Raw genomic sequence first — 15622 nt, 5'->3', positions numbered from 1 at the left:
AACCTTTTCAGCTGTGGTGTTTGTGTGCTGAAACCCGACAAGCTGGCAGGACTAGAAATAGCTTCGCAGATGGTACTTGGCACAGTACCGAGCAGCTCTCCTCTCGCACGCTCCCCACCCTGCCTGTCAATCCTGGTACCCAATGGCTGCTTAGAGATGGGGAAACGGCAAGTATGAATTCAGCTCACAGGAGGCTGCGAGGTCAGACGTCAGGATTGCACTACGCATGGCTGAGTCAGTGACTGTGAGAAACTGAATTGAATTAATATCTAGAGGGGCTTGCGTCTTTGAACACTTAATGGACTGTATAGCTGCAATCTCTTATCCTTGAGGGGAAGATGATGGAGGAAAAAGTGAGGCTCGCTGATGGTGCAGTGAACTACTGAAGAAATGATGGAAATATCAAATATGCTGAACTTAACAAGTAATGCCAAAGGATGCTGATCTGGCTTTCAAAGCTGTCTTCTTGGAAGGAACAGAATTCCTTTGTGCTCCGATTTCAAAATTATTGCCATGCTTTTGTGTTTCTTCCCTGATAGATACAAGAGGAAGGTGCGTATCTGTTAACAGGAATAATCTGCGGGTATTATTCAGGAGAAGAATGAGGAAAAGTGCTGTCCTTTGTGTGTACTGGTCAATTGAAATGTCTGCTGACAAAGAACAGACTTCAGGGGGAGGAAGAGGGGCAGAAGCATTGTCATTGTGTGAGTCCTAGCCGTATGAACAGAACAGATTTCTTTTCTTCCAAAGCCTTATAGCACTATAGCTGTAAATTAGCGTATAGATAAAGCTCTGTATCCCTATTCTACATGTGTTGATTATGTGAATCATCCTAGGAAAGGATCTAAGTCTGTATTTTAAGAAGAGTTAGTTAATACAAGTTTTAGAAAATAAAGGGGGAAGACAAGGGCAAAAATCTTGGTTAATATTCCACTGCTGTGTCCTTTTCATTTAGGTGGGTTTTAGGATGGTTTCGGGGGCTAGAAGTATGTTGGTTTAGCACCATAATTCTGTGTAGATGAGAGCCTGTTTTGTAAAACAAGTGTGTTTATTGGCAGTGTTCAGAAGGATGCACATGAAGTTGTTGTATTGGAATACATGCTAATTGTTTTGGCAGTAGAATTAATTTAGCTTAATGACCTCTTTTAATCATTAGTAGTATATTCAGAGCAATATGTTGTTATGTATAAAGGCAAACTGAAGCGCTCTTCCCACAGATGACTCCAAAGCATCATTAAATTGAAGAGCATTTACATTTTTTAAAAACAGCTCTTCCCTTGCTGCAAAAATAGGAAGCATACCAGTATGACAAGTGTGCCATTTTGATGGTAGTCTTTTTTCCTCCTTTACATCATATTAAATAGGTTTGCTTAAATAAAGCCTTGAGCTTATTTGATTTTCTTTGTGAGGCAGTTGCTTTTAAAGAAAATGCCTCTTCCCTTGACAAAGGCAGAGCTTCCTTGATCCCTGACTGAGGGGGAAAATAAATTCTGTCATTGACCTAAGGTTCTTGAATGGGTGCAATGCCTAGTGTCCCAGCATTCCTTTGGAGCCAGGAAAAACTGTATCTTGAGTTTGTGAAGATTGTCTAAATACACCAATATTCATACGGTTGGATGTTTGTGGTTTTTCCCCGTTATAGGGAAGTAATTGGTAAAGCAAGACTCTCTTACCTTTCCTTTATAAACTTTGAGTACTGGACATTCTACATATATGAGGCTTTTTCCAGCTTTAGTGAATGGGGAAATGAGGCTGTGGGTTTAAAATGCTTGTGTGTGGTTTTGTTTATTCCTCTCTCACAGTTTTAAATTAAATGCAGTACGTTATTAAGCATGCAGGAGAAAATTTTGCCTCTAGGCTGGTGTTGTACCTCAGTCTTTGCCCCTGGTTTCTATGGCATGGCATTTAGCTGGTGGTCATCGGCTGGGAAATTAATTGCAAGTTGACATGGCAAATACTTCTTTTCAGAGGGAGATAGCTGAAAGTATAATGAGTTTCTTGGAGGCACTGTGCAGAGCACCATTGACTGTTGTAGGCTGAAATTACAGATTAATATAGTATGGCAGCCGGGTGCCACATGAGACCAATGGCTTCCTGGCACTTTTCATTATCAGAGGTTCACTGCTGTTGCAGAGGTACTGGTGTTTTATCTGGTCTGCATAATGCTTCTGTGAACCACCATACTTCCTAACAGTTTGCCTGTTCTTGCCAGTGGGGCAGCTATACTTCTGTCAGTCACTCTTCCGTCCATGTAGGTAGGTAGCTGCATTGACACAACTGTGGAACTCCCTAGGGAATGACAGTTTGGCTTGCCTGCATCCCTGGGGACAGGTTTGTAGTGAAAGTTCCATTTTCTACAAATGTTACGACTCCTTGAACAAAATGTACCGCCAAGCCTTACCTAGCAACTTAAGAAGTCGGCATTTTAAAACTCTGGAGAGAGTGACATAAAGCAACTTTTAGCAAGTTTTGCATTGTTGGTATGATGGAGCAAAGGGTTTTTGCATTTTCTTGCAGAAACAACCTCCTGTCCCCAGTGGCTGCTTTGAGGGGGGCAGAAAGTCATGTTTACAAGTCTTTCTATCAAAAAAAAAAAAAAATCAAAATTATTTGGTAGTTCTGATATATCTTTCTTTTTTTTTGAACATTTGCAAATTCTTCTAAAGCCTCTTCACAGGAAAATACATGCCACGGTTCTTCTTTTATATGTACTGGCCACAGGTGTAGCTCCTTCTTCAGACTAAGTGGCAGAGTAGCTCAGTGACACAGTTTTTGTAGTCAAATATTGCAGGGGAAAACCTGTGACTGTCTCTTCTGACATGCTACATTCCTCTTCTTTATTTTCTCCCTGTTTGGAGTTAAACTCATTTTAGTTGCCTTGTTTATTGTGGAGCAAAGTTGCATCTCGGTGGTAGTATTTATCTGAGTACGTATGCTGTCAAACAAATGGAACTTCAGATTTTGTCAGATACGTATCCAGCAGATCGAAGAAACCAACTTTTTTGTGTACTGTGACTCCACAGCGATGAGATTTAAGATTGACGTTTTAGATGGCTGTTACTAAGATGAGTTAAGATTCGTGATTCCGATGGTGCTGTCTCAAGCCAAACTGCTTGAATTCTCTGAAGTGCTGCAATTTTTGCTTACATCTTGCATCTTCTGGCTAATAGATAATGTCCCAATCCCACAGTTGGCATTAATCTGTCCCAATCCCACAGTTGGCATTAATCTGTCCCAGTCCCACAGTTGGCATTAATCTGCACATTAAAGGAAGGTAAGTACAACATAGAAGCGGATGAATGGTGTGGCCAGCAGCAATTTGAACAGCTCTTTGAAATTATTTACTAATCTACTTGTTTCAGAAACAATTGATTTCATATTTAAGCATCCTGTCCTCCTCCAGCTGGCTGGCAGCCTCTGCCCCTTGCGTAGTGCCGAATGAGGGTTCGTGTGTCCTGCTCCGAAGGGATGGACGTGGCTGGCAGTAGGAGGCAGGTTAATCTTCACACTGCTTCTCCTCCCAGGCTTGCTGGCTGTACGTACCAAGACAGAAGCAGCCCCAGTTCCGATACTGGGCAGGTACAGCTGAAACGGTCGTGTCTGGCGTGTTTAGTCCTTTATTCAGACGTGACTAAGGAGGAAGCATGATGCCAGCTGAGTCAGCGTGACTTCCTGTAGCACCTGTTTTTCTCAACTCCTGTGAAGAGATTATTAACTAGGGCTTACCCTACTTCAGTGTGAGCTCTGAATCACTGCTTGGAGGGTAATGTGGCTTTAGATGGTTTTCTGGATTAAGAATCACATTTTAATTGCCTTCTCTGTTAAAGGGTAATTCACGTCTGCTCTGCCAAAATGTGTGATAAGCCTGTATATCCGTACAGTGGTTCAGTTTCATTTTCTGGTGTGCTTCCCTTACTTAAAGCAACTAGAGCGCCTTAGCTGTTGAGAAATAGTGAGTCATACATTTTGATACTATAAAATGTGGCACCTGCAAAGCTCCTGTTTCTCACAGCATGGTTAGGAATATTACCAGGGCTAGGATCAAAGCACTGCTTTAACAAAGGCCTGATCACACGGGGCTTTATTAGGATTTGCTGAGATAGCAGTCCTCTGACAAAATATGTATGTGTTTGAGTACTACACACACACCCCCTTTGTGGGATAGTTGGTTATAACCCGATGCACAAACATGAACATGCAGATGAGATTCAGAGGTTCTTTTTTTGTTTGTGTTTGGGTTTTTTTGGTTTTTTTTTGTTTTTTTTAAGTTTGACTACTTCTTGGGAAGTTTAGCTGTAGTAGTAATGAGTATCATCATGTATAAACAGGGGTCAGACTTTGGTTTCAAGTTAGATTTTAATTATAGGCTATAATCCACATTTCTCATAACTTGTGGACATATTTTGTACCTACTAAAATGGTTATATTTTGCACACACATATATGGTAGAAAAGGTGCAAAGGCTTTCCTGAATTGTTGATGTTCTTGAAAGGGAGGTTTGCAGATCTCACTCTTGCTAATTTTTACACTTTTCACTTTTGTAACACAAAATTTAGCTTTCTCTAATGGAGAAGTAAAACAAGGGAGGAGACGCATTAGCCATGCTCAAATGCTATCAATCTTGGTATATTCAGAATTGCATTGGAAGTCCTGAGGAAAATTCTATCTCCTTTTAATGAAAGTGGTTGGATCATCTTTATTCTTGGACTATAAATCTCAGCATTTCCAGCCACAAGCAAGGCTTGCAATTCTTTTACCTTATTCAATAGACCTTTGGCTGACTTCACATCCTGAAGATACATGTCTTATTGCAGCATATTTCGAGCTTGGCAGGAAACAGTATTGCAGTGGGTTCTCTCTGCACCAAACTTCTGCTTTGTTGTATATGAGATCCTTCCTTCATTCAGATGGAGTGGCGAGAAGCTTGTCTTCCTTAGCTGAGCGGTATAGTTCTTCTTTGCATTATGGTAGTACCCATTTTGTGCCAATATAAATGGTGTAAGTTCTATCATAGCGTTTTGGTTCTGATTTTAGCTCCTATCAGTCACCGGAACCTGAAGCTGGAACATGTCTGCTAGACTTTTTTGAAGAGCCCTTTTTTTTTTTTTTTTGGCCATTACTTCTAAGCAACTTAAAAAGAGGACATCCTGCTCAACTTGCTTGTACAGTTCATTCTTTTAAAATACGTTGTACTTTTCTTAACTAGGTCATTCTTCTTGCCTCTTTGTGTTCTTGAATCCTACAGCATCCCTAACAGTCACATTGAAGGTTTCTTGGTAAAAATAGTGTGATTTGCAGGCTGTGAGCAAGTGGGGCATTGAGGCTCCTGTGGGAAATTATGACTATCTTGTGTCTGTCAGACCTTGAGCCATGCAGACGTCTCTCTTGGTTATCCAGTACCTGAGGATTTTGGAAAGTTCTGCAGTTAAACCCGTAAATAAGGAGTGTTGTCACATCCATGCTTAAAAGGCAAATAGCAAAGAAACCAATTTGGGAATTCTAGTATGGTGCAAGGACACAGATATGTCTGTGCTGTCCTGATATAAAAAATTCTGGTTTAAAGAGTACAAATAAATGTGTAAGTATTTTTGTTAAAACAGCTGTTTTGGTAAAAAACAATAACTGTTGCAAGTTGATATGTTATCATCAGATATTTTCTGAGAGTACTGGACCTTGAAACTGACTAGTTTTGTTGGTAGGCTTAGTAATTAATTGCAAAATGTAATCAGTATCTGAATTTAAGGAAGGCAACATCACTTAATCACAGTCTAAAAAAACCCTAAACTGTTACATTAATATTGCTGGTTTAGAACAAATGTCCTACTTGTTACTGACAGTGCTGTAGGTCATGGCTTTAATAATACAGTGAATAGGTTTGCTGTCTAGGTTGTGACGGCTTACTGTTGTTCCTTCTGAGAGTAACTGAAAACGTAAAAAGAATGAGCAGAAATAAACCCTTGGCCGGAGTGTCTCAATGCATTGGCTAGTTTAAAGCTGACCACCTTTGTAAAAGGGCAAGTGGCAAAAAAAGGGAAAGTCTGTACTAAAAGCCTGTGTCCTGAGAAGGGTTTTCCAAAACAGGAGTAATTTTTTTCCAGTGAAACCTAACTTTTAATGTCATGATTTGAGTAGAACACTTAATTTAGCAGAAAGAATCAAAATGCAATGCTCAGTTGTATTTGACTTACCTGTTCCGGAAGGGATTTCTGTGAATACAGGTTCACAGGCAGGCTCAGCTGATGGGGCAGCATCTCTGCAGATTGCCCAGCAATAAACAGGTAATTCTTGCTGCCTACTTAGCATTCCACATCGTTGTTCATGTTTGTAAATATGAACATGAGTACAAGAAACAAAATCGAGGTGGATGATACTAATCTTCAAAGCATGGACAAGGAGTGTGAAAGCCTTTAAAATGTGAATGTATAATGTTTCTGAAACGTTGCAATGCTGTTATTTCTGTTTTCAGCACCTTGTCTCGTATTGCTAAAGGAATAGACTACACAAAAATGAGCCTCCATGGTGCAAGTGGTGGACATGAGAGATCACGGGACAGACGCAGGTCGAGTGACAGATCTCGTGACTCATCCCACGAAAGAGCAGAATCTCAGCTCACTCCATGCATCAGGAATGTTACTTCACCAACAAGACAGTATCATTCTGGTGTGTTCCGATCTATAGCATTTCAGGATTTAATTCTTAATTACTGTTTTGCTGAAGGGGTACCATAAAAAGCATTAGTTGTTGGTGCCACAACACACAATTTCTTACATGTGCCCTGGGCTGGGAGTACCCTTTTTTGATGGGCCGTAACTTTCTTCAGTCTGCAGCGTGTATTCCTGTTAGTTCAAATCACAAGAACGGTCTTAATTTTTGTAAGAAGATAATTGACTAAGCGCTTCCCCTTTACTTCATAGGGTTTAGGTATTTGGAAAAATAGGAACCGCTTTTTTTAAGTCACAAAACTTGGTTGGTTTTTTCCAACCTTAGCACTAAACACCAACTCTGTTACATAGTTTCTGTGTTATGTTGAGCTGGTTTTTCAGTACTAGAATGCTAAATTTTACCTGTGAAGGCTTTGGGGAGGTGAGATGGCTTTGATGTCTAAGTGGTAGAAACTTCAGGATCTTATATGAACAGTTACTTTTGAAGATTTCTTTAACTGGAATAGATTAAATTGAAAGGATTTGTACTTATCAGATTGCCGTGTTTTGTGCCTTGAAAGACACAAACTGCGTAGGGCTCATGTAAACCTTTCATTCCCTGTTTTTTCTCCTCCCACCTTGTTGTCCCCACTTCAGATCGTGAAAAGGATCACAGCTCATCTAGACCCAGCAGCCCTCGTCCTCAGAAGACTTCCCCTAACGGGTCGGTTGTTAGCATGGGGAACAGCAGCAGAAACAGTAGCCAGTCAAGCTCAGATGGGAGCTGCAAGGCCAGCGGGGAAATGGTATTTGTATATGAAAATGGAAAAGAGGGATCTCGGAACGTAAGAACTTCTGAACGCGTAACACTCATAGTGGATAACACCAGATTTGTCGTAGATCCTTCTATCTTTACTGCACAGCCTAATACGATGTTGGGCAGGTTTGTATCTTTTTTTTCTTAATCTCTAACTGTAGAAGAGCCATAAATGCTTTGTAGGTATTAAAACTGTTTAAATAGCTGTTGAACTCGTGTTGCTGCAGCTGATCTGCTAATGTTTAATATTACCAGTTTGCAAAGGTCTTTAAGTAAAAATCAGATGGATATCATCATATTGAATATATATATATTCATGAACATATTATATGAATATCATCATATTGAATATATATACTCATGAACATATTATATGAATATCATCATATTGAATATATATATATAAAAAAAGCTGTTTGCCTAGGTACAGTTAATAACTATGATTAAACAATTCCTGCTTTGTTTGAATCACAACTGTGTGGGATAAATAGCACCTTCATTCCCAATTTTGTGAAAAGTCAGGGAAGAGTTTCAGAATGTAGACTGTAAAGGGAAATAAATAGAAGTAACGATTAGTAGAATTAAATCGCTGATGTAAGGCATCAGTGTATATAGGTAATACATGTATTTGTGTGTATACATGTAAATACCCAGACTAACAAACTGGGAGTGTATCAGTGTGAAATTACGTTGTGAAATAGTTTCCTTTTCCATGCCCAGCCTCAGAGTAAGTTGTACTGGCTGATGCACGAGGCTTTTGGGGGGTGTGTGTGTTGCTGAATTATCCTCCCTTTGGGACTGGTTCAAGAACAAGCTTATTTCGCTTTCTGCTAGTTCAAAAGTAGGTTAATAAAGATACGGAAATACTGCTCTAAAATGCACGTTATTTATAAACCCACTTTCCCCCAGTGTTAGTTCACAGGACACTAAACAGGAACAGCTTAGCTAGTGTGTTCTGGGAGGTGAAAGTAACTGTGAGAAGAATGTATTATTTGCCTATATCCTGTTAGACTGCCTTTTTCCTCAATATTATTCCTTGTGTTGAAGAGTGGTCAGAAAGCACATGACAAATTAAGTGAAAAGTTACTTCATTCTGCATGATGAATGCATGCAGTACAGCAGCTCTTTCTTTGGGTTTGGGTATGAATTCAAAGCTTTGCCATCCGGCTATGTTTTGTAAATAAAACAAAGAGTAGATAGCAATGTTTTTGTAGGCATAGGGTGTAGTTCTGTGTCAGAAGCATGTTTTTAGAAGTCAGATTCTGTTTGGGACTTGTAGTTTCCTCCTTAGTCTAACTTTCCTTGCATCCTAGTGGCAAGAAATACGCTGTACATGGTACCCTTAAGTATGGGTATCTTCTATCAGAATATTGCTTCAACTTTTGAATTAACTAAATCTTTTAAGTGAAATTGAGGTGAGTTGCATGTATTTAAACCCAAAGTTCTGTTTCTTAAACTACCTACCTCAGATGTCTTTAGTGAGAATTCCACAACAAAACCTGTTCTTCTGTTACATGACTCCACAAATGCCAAAGGCGTTCTGGTTCTGCTGGCAGGAAGTGGCCTGATCTAACTGTTGTTTTGATCAAAGGGTATTGGCAAGTTAAGACTGATAAACAATACTAGACCTTCCTGAGTTACACTGCCCTGCTTTCTGTTTTATACTCGTCTTGCTAAACATAAACCAGACTGAACAGTCTACAGACATGCAAGAGAGAATATACTGATTTTTCCCTGTGCTATTTTTGACATTTTACTTTTCAGATTTACAAAAGAAAAAAATTATGGTAAGGAATTCTAACCAAATTACTCTTCTTGAGCAGGATGTTTGGATCAGGCAGAGAACATAACTTTACACGCCCTAATGAAAAAGGGGAGTACGAAGTTGCTGAAGGAATCGGTTCCACTGTATTTCGTGCTATTCTGGTGAGTTTTCAAGGGCAAGTACTGCTAGGCCAAGCACTACGACAAGAGGCATAACTACTTGATGTAGCCTTACTTGCGTACCTGGACTTTGGGGATGGAATAAATACTGTTCTTCAGTGTTGTTCAAACTGTTTGATGAGAGAACAGCCCTGGGTTGTGTAGACGTGTGCATGTGACAGCCAGGGAGGGAGGATGCATGCATGAACTGAACCAAAAAGTTACTGCCTGCCAGAGATTTGTTCACCTTTTCCTGTGCATCTAGCTCACCTAGTTCAGATATATTCAGCCCTTCTCATGCTGAAATCAGGTGAAGCAGGGTACTGAAGCTAACTTGCTGCAGGTAATGGGGGAGAAGCAGGCCAGTCTGAGAAGAAAATGGCTGCTTATGCATTTCGTGTCTACGGGAAGGAGTAGAGCTGCCAGACTGCTTTGTCAGCAGAGTCGAAGTAGCAAAAGCTGAGTGAACTACAGCCAAAAAGACAGTATACATACGCCAAAATGATCAGTATAAATAGTTGTCACTTAAATAACAGTTTTCACCAGAGCTCACTGCTCTGAAAGCAGCTCAGAAAACTGCTGAATTTGAGGACAGTAAAATTCAAAGTTTAACATATGATGCTCTCTTACATTTTGGGGGGTTTGCTGTTATAGGAAGCATCATAAATGAAATGATGAAACATATCGGTCAGTGCATGCTGAAGTGCATTGTGGGTCTTGTTTGCTATTTACTGTAGGATTACTACAAGACTGGAGTGATACGCTGTCCTGATGGGATATCTATTCCTGAATTGAGAGAAGCATGTGACTATCTCTGTATCTCTTTTGAGTATAGTACTATTAAGTGCAGAGACCTCAGTAAGTACAGAGTTCATCAAAATAACTTGAATTATGCAGACTAACCTAACCAAATAGGGGAGGGGGTGGGGTGTAATTCCGGGTTGTATCCTGTATTGGCGTGAGGAACGTGGCTGACGCTACATGAGCAAAATCATCCTTTTGTTTCTCTCATGTAGTAGATCCCCAGAGACAATGGATGTACACATTTTGTAAATGAATGTTTCTCATATTTCAGTATCTGATATTCAGGTATTTTGCTGCTGTTACAGCTCTGCAGAACAGTTAAACTCTATTGATGCATTTGCAGTACAGATACAGTGACAGAGTGGCATCTTTTTTGCGGAGGATGGGGAGGATAATTTATTCAACTCCTCCTTTCTTAAGAGCATTAAGCTGTGTTGCTAGCAGAAGTAGCACAGTGCGTGTGTCTCTTCAGCTTGTTCCTTCCCTGACCACAGCTGAAGCTTGGGCAATGGTTAACTGGCCTGGCCCGTGTCTCTGGTTCCTGCGATCTGCTGGCGGTTGTGCGGCGTGGAGCCCGGCGCGGGGCCAAGCTGCGGCGTTCCGGACGCGAGATCAGTGCGGGGCACCTGTGCCTTCACCGGCAGTGCCACAGCCTGCGTGTCACCTGCTGAGTCACATTCTCTGTGCACTTTGTCCTTAGCAGAGGGATTTAGCAGCTCATGCAGTGAAGGTTCTAAGAGGCTTTGTTTTTAAGCTGCTGCTTATCAAAAGTGGGTTGCAAGCTCTACTATTTCAGCAACTGGCTTAAATAATGTTTCTTTTAGGAAACCTGAGAGGAGTCTTACAATTACCACGTGCTCAGCAGTAGTAAAATGTGAAGGAGGTCTTCTCGAAGCCACTCCTCTTCTGCCCAGCGTGAGGTTACTATCTGCAGGACAGTTCTGTTAGTTTGAACTTCTAGTGTAGCTTCTGGTAGACACGTGACAAAGTTCTGGCCTTACACAAAGTAATAACTACGTGTCTTTACAGCTGTCTGCAGAAAACACCACAAAATAAACAGAACTGCCATGTTCATTTGTGCCTTCATTTTGTTTACCAAGCTTTCACATGTGCCTATGCTTAAAATTCTGTTCCAGGTGCTCTCATGCATGAATTGTCAAATGATGGTGCTCGCAGACAGTTTGAATTTTATCTGGAAGAAATGATTCTCCCGTTAATGGTAGCCAGTGCCCAAAGTGGTGAGAGGGAGTGCCACATTGTTGTGCTGACAGATGATGATGTTGTTGACTGGGATGAAGAGTATCCTCCACAAATGGGAGAGGAGTATTCACAAAGTAAGTTTTTAATTGTTTCCACCATGACACACTACGTCAGGGGTAGCAGTAAATGTGCTGATTTCATCCTTTTGTACATAAATGCTGTCAGCAAAGTCTTTCTGATGCCCCTAATGCCGACAGAAACTTTGCTTTGGTCATTCTGGTTAATATTTTGCTTCCCAGAAGCGTATGTTGCACGTTGCAGTCAAGTCTAATTCAAAGGAGAAGCTAATTTTTATTATTAAGTGTTGTCAGTCAGTGAGGGGGAAGAAACACTTTTTCTAAAAGAGCTGGATGGGGACAATGGATAGGAGTCATGTTTATTGTGGGAGAACTCCTAGAGGGGTTGTGTTTGGGTTAGGGGAGTGTGTCAGTGTGTCACAGTTGGCCGTGTGAGGAGTTAAAGCACCTGTGAGTGCCGTGCCGGACCCTGCATCAGTGCTGTCCTTGTAGCTGAAAATGCTGCTTCAGGGGGAACTTAATTCAGGGGCCTGGGGGGAGTAGGAGCTTGGGGTTCCCTCTGTACTCCAGTAGTATAAAGTCTGCTTAGACGTGTCTTCAGGTATTACATTTTCATTTGGTGGTTGTTTTTGGTTCTTTGTTTTTCTGGGGGGAGGTTTGTAGTTTTAAATAAGGAACCCAAAACCTTTACGTGTTTGGAGGAAGCCAACCTGCAGCTGTCCTTCAGGCAGGGAGGCTCTATGGGAATGTCGGTCAAGCGTGGCTGTTCGAAGGGAGCCACACAGTGGGCTCAGGTTTCTGGGACCATTGTTTCCAAGGTGTCAACTGAGAATAGCCACTGCCCTAGGAAACTGGGCACGCACTTGCCTCTTGCATTTCTACTCTCAGAAGGGTAGATCCGGACCTCTGCAGCTGTGTGGGATTGAGGGCCCCAGTCCTTCCTTCTGAGGTGCTATATTGGGAATTTCAAAGGTGTCCCTCTGCTGCTTCACAAGTCTGGGATTTCTGAAACTGATTTGCAGACATCTCTGATAACGGCAAGCAGATTGGACAGATTTTTTTAATGTCTGCAGGAATTTCATCAAAAAGGGAAAAAAAAAAAATTGAGATGTCTGTTTCATGGAGGTGGGGTTGGGAGTAATCATGTGGTTTGCTCTGTCGGTTGTCCTGCTGCATTCCCACATCCAGCAGCAGCAATAAAACCCCCTAAGTGTACAAACCAGTAAATTGATAGGGAAAAAGACACCTGCAACCAGCCCGTTCCACAGTGCCTTCAGCCATTTGTTTTTTGAAGTTCTTGCGTCTCTCCCCCATTCTGAAATACAAATACTAGAGTAAAGCAAAACAGTGAAAAAGATAAATCTTTGTGTTTTGAAGATTAGCGGTGTAATCTTGGAATACAGTTGTTTTCCTCATTAAAATGTATTTTTAGTTATTTACAGCACAAAGTTGTATAGATTCTTCAAATACATTGAAAACAGAGATGTGGCCAAGTCCGTGCTGAAGGAAAGGGGACTCAAGAAGATCCGACTGGGCATTGAAGGTAGGAGGAGCGTTGCTTGCCCCCAGACTGTTCTGCTGCGCCTCTGCAGTTGACAAAATAAGGGCTGCTCTTGCCTGTCGCACTGAGGGGAGATGGTAGGATGGCCAGAGGGGGGTGGTGCGAGATGAACAACCGCCCCAGCTAGAAAACCTGGCGACGGGGCCGTGACTGGTCTGCCAGATGTGTCTAGCTGCTGGTTTTTGACCCACGACTTGCGTCTCGTGCTGTTTTCCCTTTAGTTTTCATGCAAAACCTTCTCTGTGCTTCATTTGATGTAACGACACGCTTTCACAGCTTGGTGTGTCCTGTTCTTGGTCTGGTGTCCTTTTCAGGGCATGAAATGAAATGTTTCTTAAGTGGCAGATCAATATTTTCTTGCAGGAAATACAAAACCATTACATAGATCATTGAAGTGCAAAGAAATACTCATCTGTGAGGTAGGAGGCTGATCTGTAACACCTCAGGGCTGGCTTTGTAACAGCTGCATTAAGCAGGCTCAGCTTTTTCTTGTGAGCGTAACAACTGGGTTTTTCGCATTTCGCTTTCCCCTGGTTGTTGACCCCAATATTTTAAAATCGAGCCTTTATGGCGTGCAGGATTCCTGTCGCTTCCTCGCCAGTTCTCAGAGTTACGTTTGTGATTTGCCGACCGAAAGCACGTGCTGACAACTGCCTGTGATCTCCGGGATGTGTCAGTGGAGCTGGACAGGGCGTGAGCCCGCAGGCTAATGTGCCGGTCAGCTCGGCGAGAGCCACTGTCGCAGGCGAGCGAGGCGGGCTGACGGCACATCGCTGCTGCTGCCGCTGCTTGTTCTAGACGGACGGTAGCTGTCCCTCCAGAGGAGACGGTGACGTTAGCGCCCCCTCGTAGCGACCTTCCTAGCGACAGAAGCCACTGCCAAGGTAGAGGGGAGGGAGAGAGGGCTCAGACCCGCCATGACCAGGTTGGGCAACTGGTCTAAAAACAACCGATCTTCATCCTCTGGGAGAGGTGGGAGGAATGCGCTGGGATTCCACCTGGAAAATTGAACCATGCAGCAGAGCAACGCCCTTCCCTGCTCCTGAGGTCTCATTCCCCGCTTCCCAGGTTGCAGTGTGTTAGGATCAGCTGGCTGCTTTTGGCTCAAGGAGAGAGCAGTTTGGAATTGTCTGGTGGCAGCGCAGTCGTTGCGACAGCGCCCTGGTCTCTTCCTTGGCGCTTCGGTGGGGAGTTAAAGTGCTGCCCGTGTCCTCTCCCTGCGTCGGCAACGCAGTGGCGCCCGTGGCCGTCAGGGTGCTGGTGGTGACGGTGGCTGGGCCGCACCCTGTGCTGCCCGCTGCCTTGTTGCGAGAGAAGCCCTGAACCGGGCAGCGCGGGGAAGGTGACATCGGCTGTGCTCTGGTTTTAGGTTACCCTACGTACAAAGAGAAGGTGAAAAAGCGACCGGGCGGAAGGCCGGAGGTGATTTACAACTATGTCCAAAGACCATTTATTCGGATGTCATGGGAGAAGGAGGAAGGAAAGAGCCGGCACGTTGACTTTCAGTGCGTGAAAAGCAAATCTATCACCAACCTGGCAGCGGCGGCGGCAGACATACCCCAGGACCAGCTTGTGGTAATGCATCCTACCCCCCAGGTGGATGAGCTGGATATCCTGCCTATCCATCCTCCACCTAGTAACAGTGAGGTGGATCCGGAGGGACAGAACCCTCCGCTCTGATCTGGACTCTCACTAAAACAAAAGCATGCTACTTCACAGCGACTGTACTCCGCTCACGCTGCGCTGTCATGCCCGTTTTTTCCGTTGTGTAACTGCTTAGGGTATGGCGGTGTGGACCTTTGGAAAGGCTGCAGGGAACAGCCGGTGGGTTTGGCAGGAGTACAGCTCAGACGTGCTGGGGTTTCAGCGACATACGTGTATGTGTGTACCAGTAGGCTCGTGACATTGGTGATTCGTATGCCAGCCTGTCCTCGCTCTGATGCCCCTCAGCCCCAGGGGGCTGCCGGGCTGCATCGGTGGTGTTATGCAGGGGTTAGACTGCAGAATTGGAATTGATAGTAGCACTTTATAAATGGTTGATAAATGGAATTTGAAGCCATTTTTTCTAAGTGTATTGCACAATACTAACAAAGTGCTTCTATCAAAAGTATTAACTGTAAATAGTTTTGCTCTGAATAGAGTGACCCTTTCCAAGTCATAAAAGTATATGGTTGAGCACAAAACTACTTACTGCTGGGTTTTTGGATTGAGGACACGATCCAATGACCCACGTAACATCTGTTGAGAGTTCTTCAGTGAATTTTTTCACTTGTTTGCAGCGTGAGCCATGTTCAAAAATTGTGAACAACGCAGAGGGGCTTTATCTTAAATTTTGCCTTACCTTAATCTGTTCACAAATATTTAATACATTTTTCATAAAAGTGTCATGCAATAGGAAAATGCAAATGGTTCATTCTTCATTTATTAATGCTTGTAAACAAGTTTTTCATGCAAATAAAGTTTCCATTATTTTAATGGGTTTGAATTATCTGTGAGATTAAGCAGGTGGATAAATTTTGGAAGTAGTTGCTTTTCACTTAAATATTGACTGTCCCTCCCTGAGGAAGGAAAGCAAGTATTTCTTGCAGAGAAAGGTGGG

At 42.7% G+C, this 15622-nt stretch overlaps 1 protein-coding gene across 1 annotated transcript; it reads left to right on the top strand.

The window, feature by feature from the left end:
- The first annotated feature begins 247 nt into the window (after positions 1-247).
- Positions 248-15498, top strand: BTBD10 (BTB (POZ) domain containing 10). Its single transcript, XM_010150884.1, has 8 exons — positions 248-552; positions 6467-6660; positions 7299-7584; positions 9282-9384; positions 10119-10239; positions 11322-11519; positions 12895-13005; positions 14393-15498. Exons 1-8 carry the CDS (start codon positions 428-430, stop codon positions 14701-14703), a joined length of 1449 nt encoding a protein of 482 aa, XP_010149186.1. The 5' UTR covers positions 248-427; the 3' UTR covers positions 14704-15498.
- Positions 15499-15622: the final 124 nt, after the last annotated feature.

This window comes from Eurypyga helias, unplaced genomic scaffold (assembly GCF_000690775.1).
Source record: "Eurypyga helias isolate BGI_N326 unplaced genomic scaffold, ASM69077v1 scaffold47970, whole genome shotgun sequence".
Classification (NCBI taxonomy): Eukaryota; Metazoa; Chordata; class Aves; order Eurypygiformes; family Eurypygidae; genus Eurypyga; species Eurypyga helias.
The sequence above is the reverse complement of the archived record's forward strand: the minus strand, read 5'-3'. Positions and strand labels throughout refer to the sequence as shown.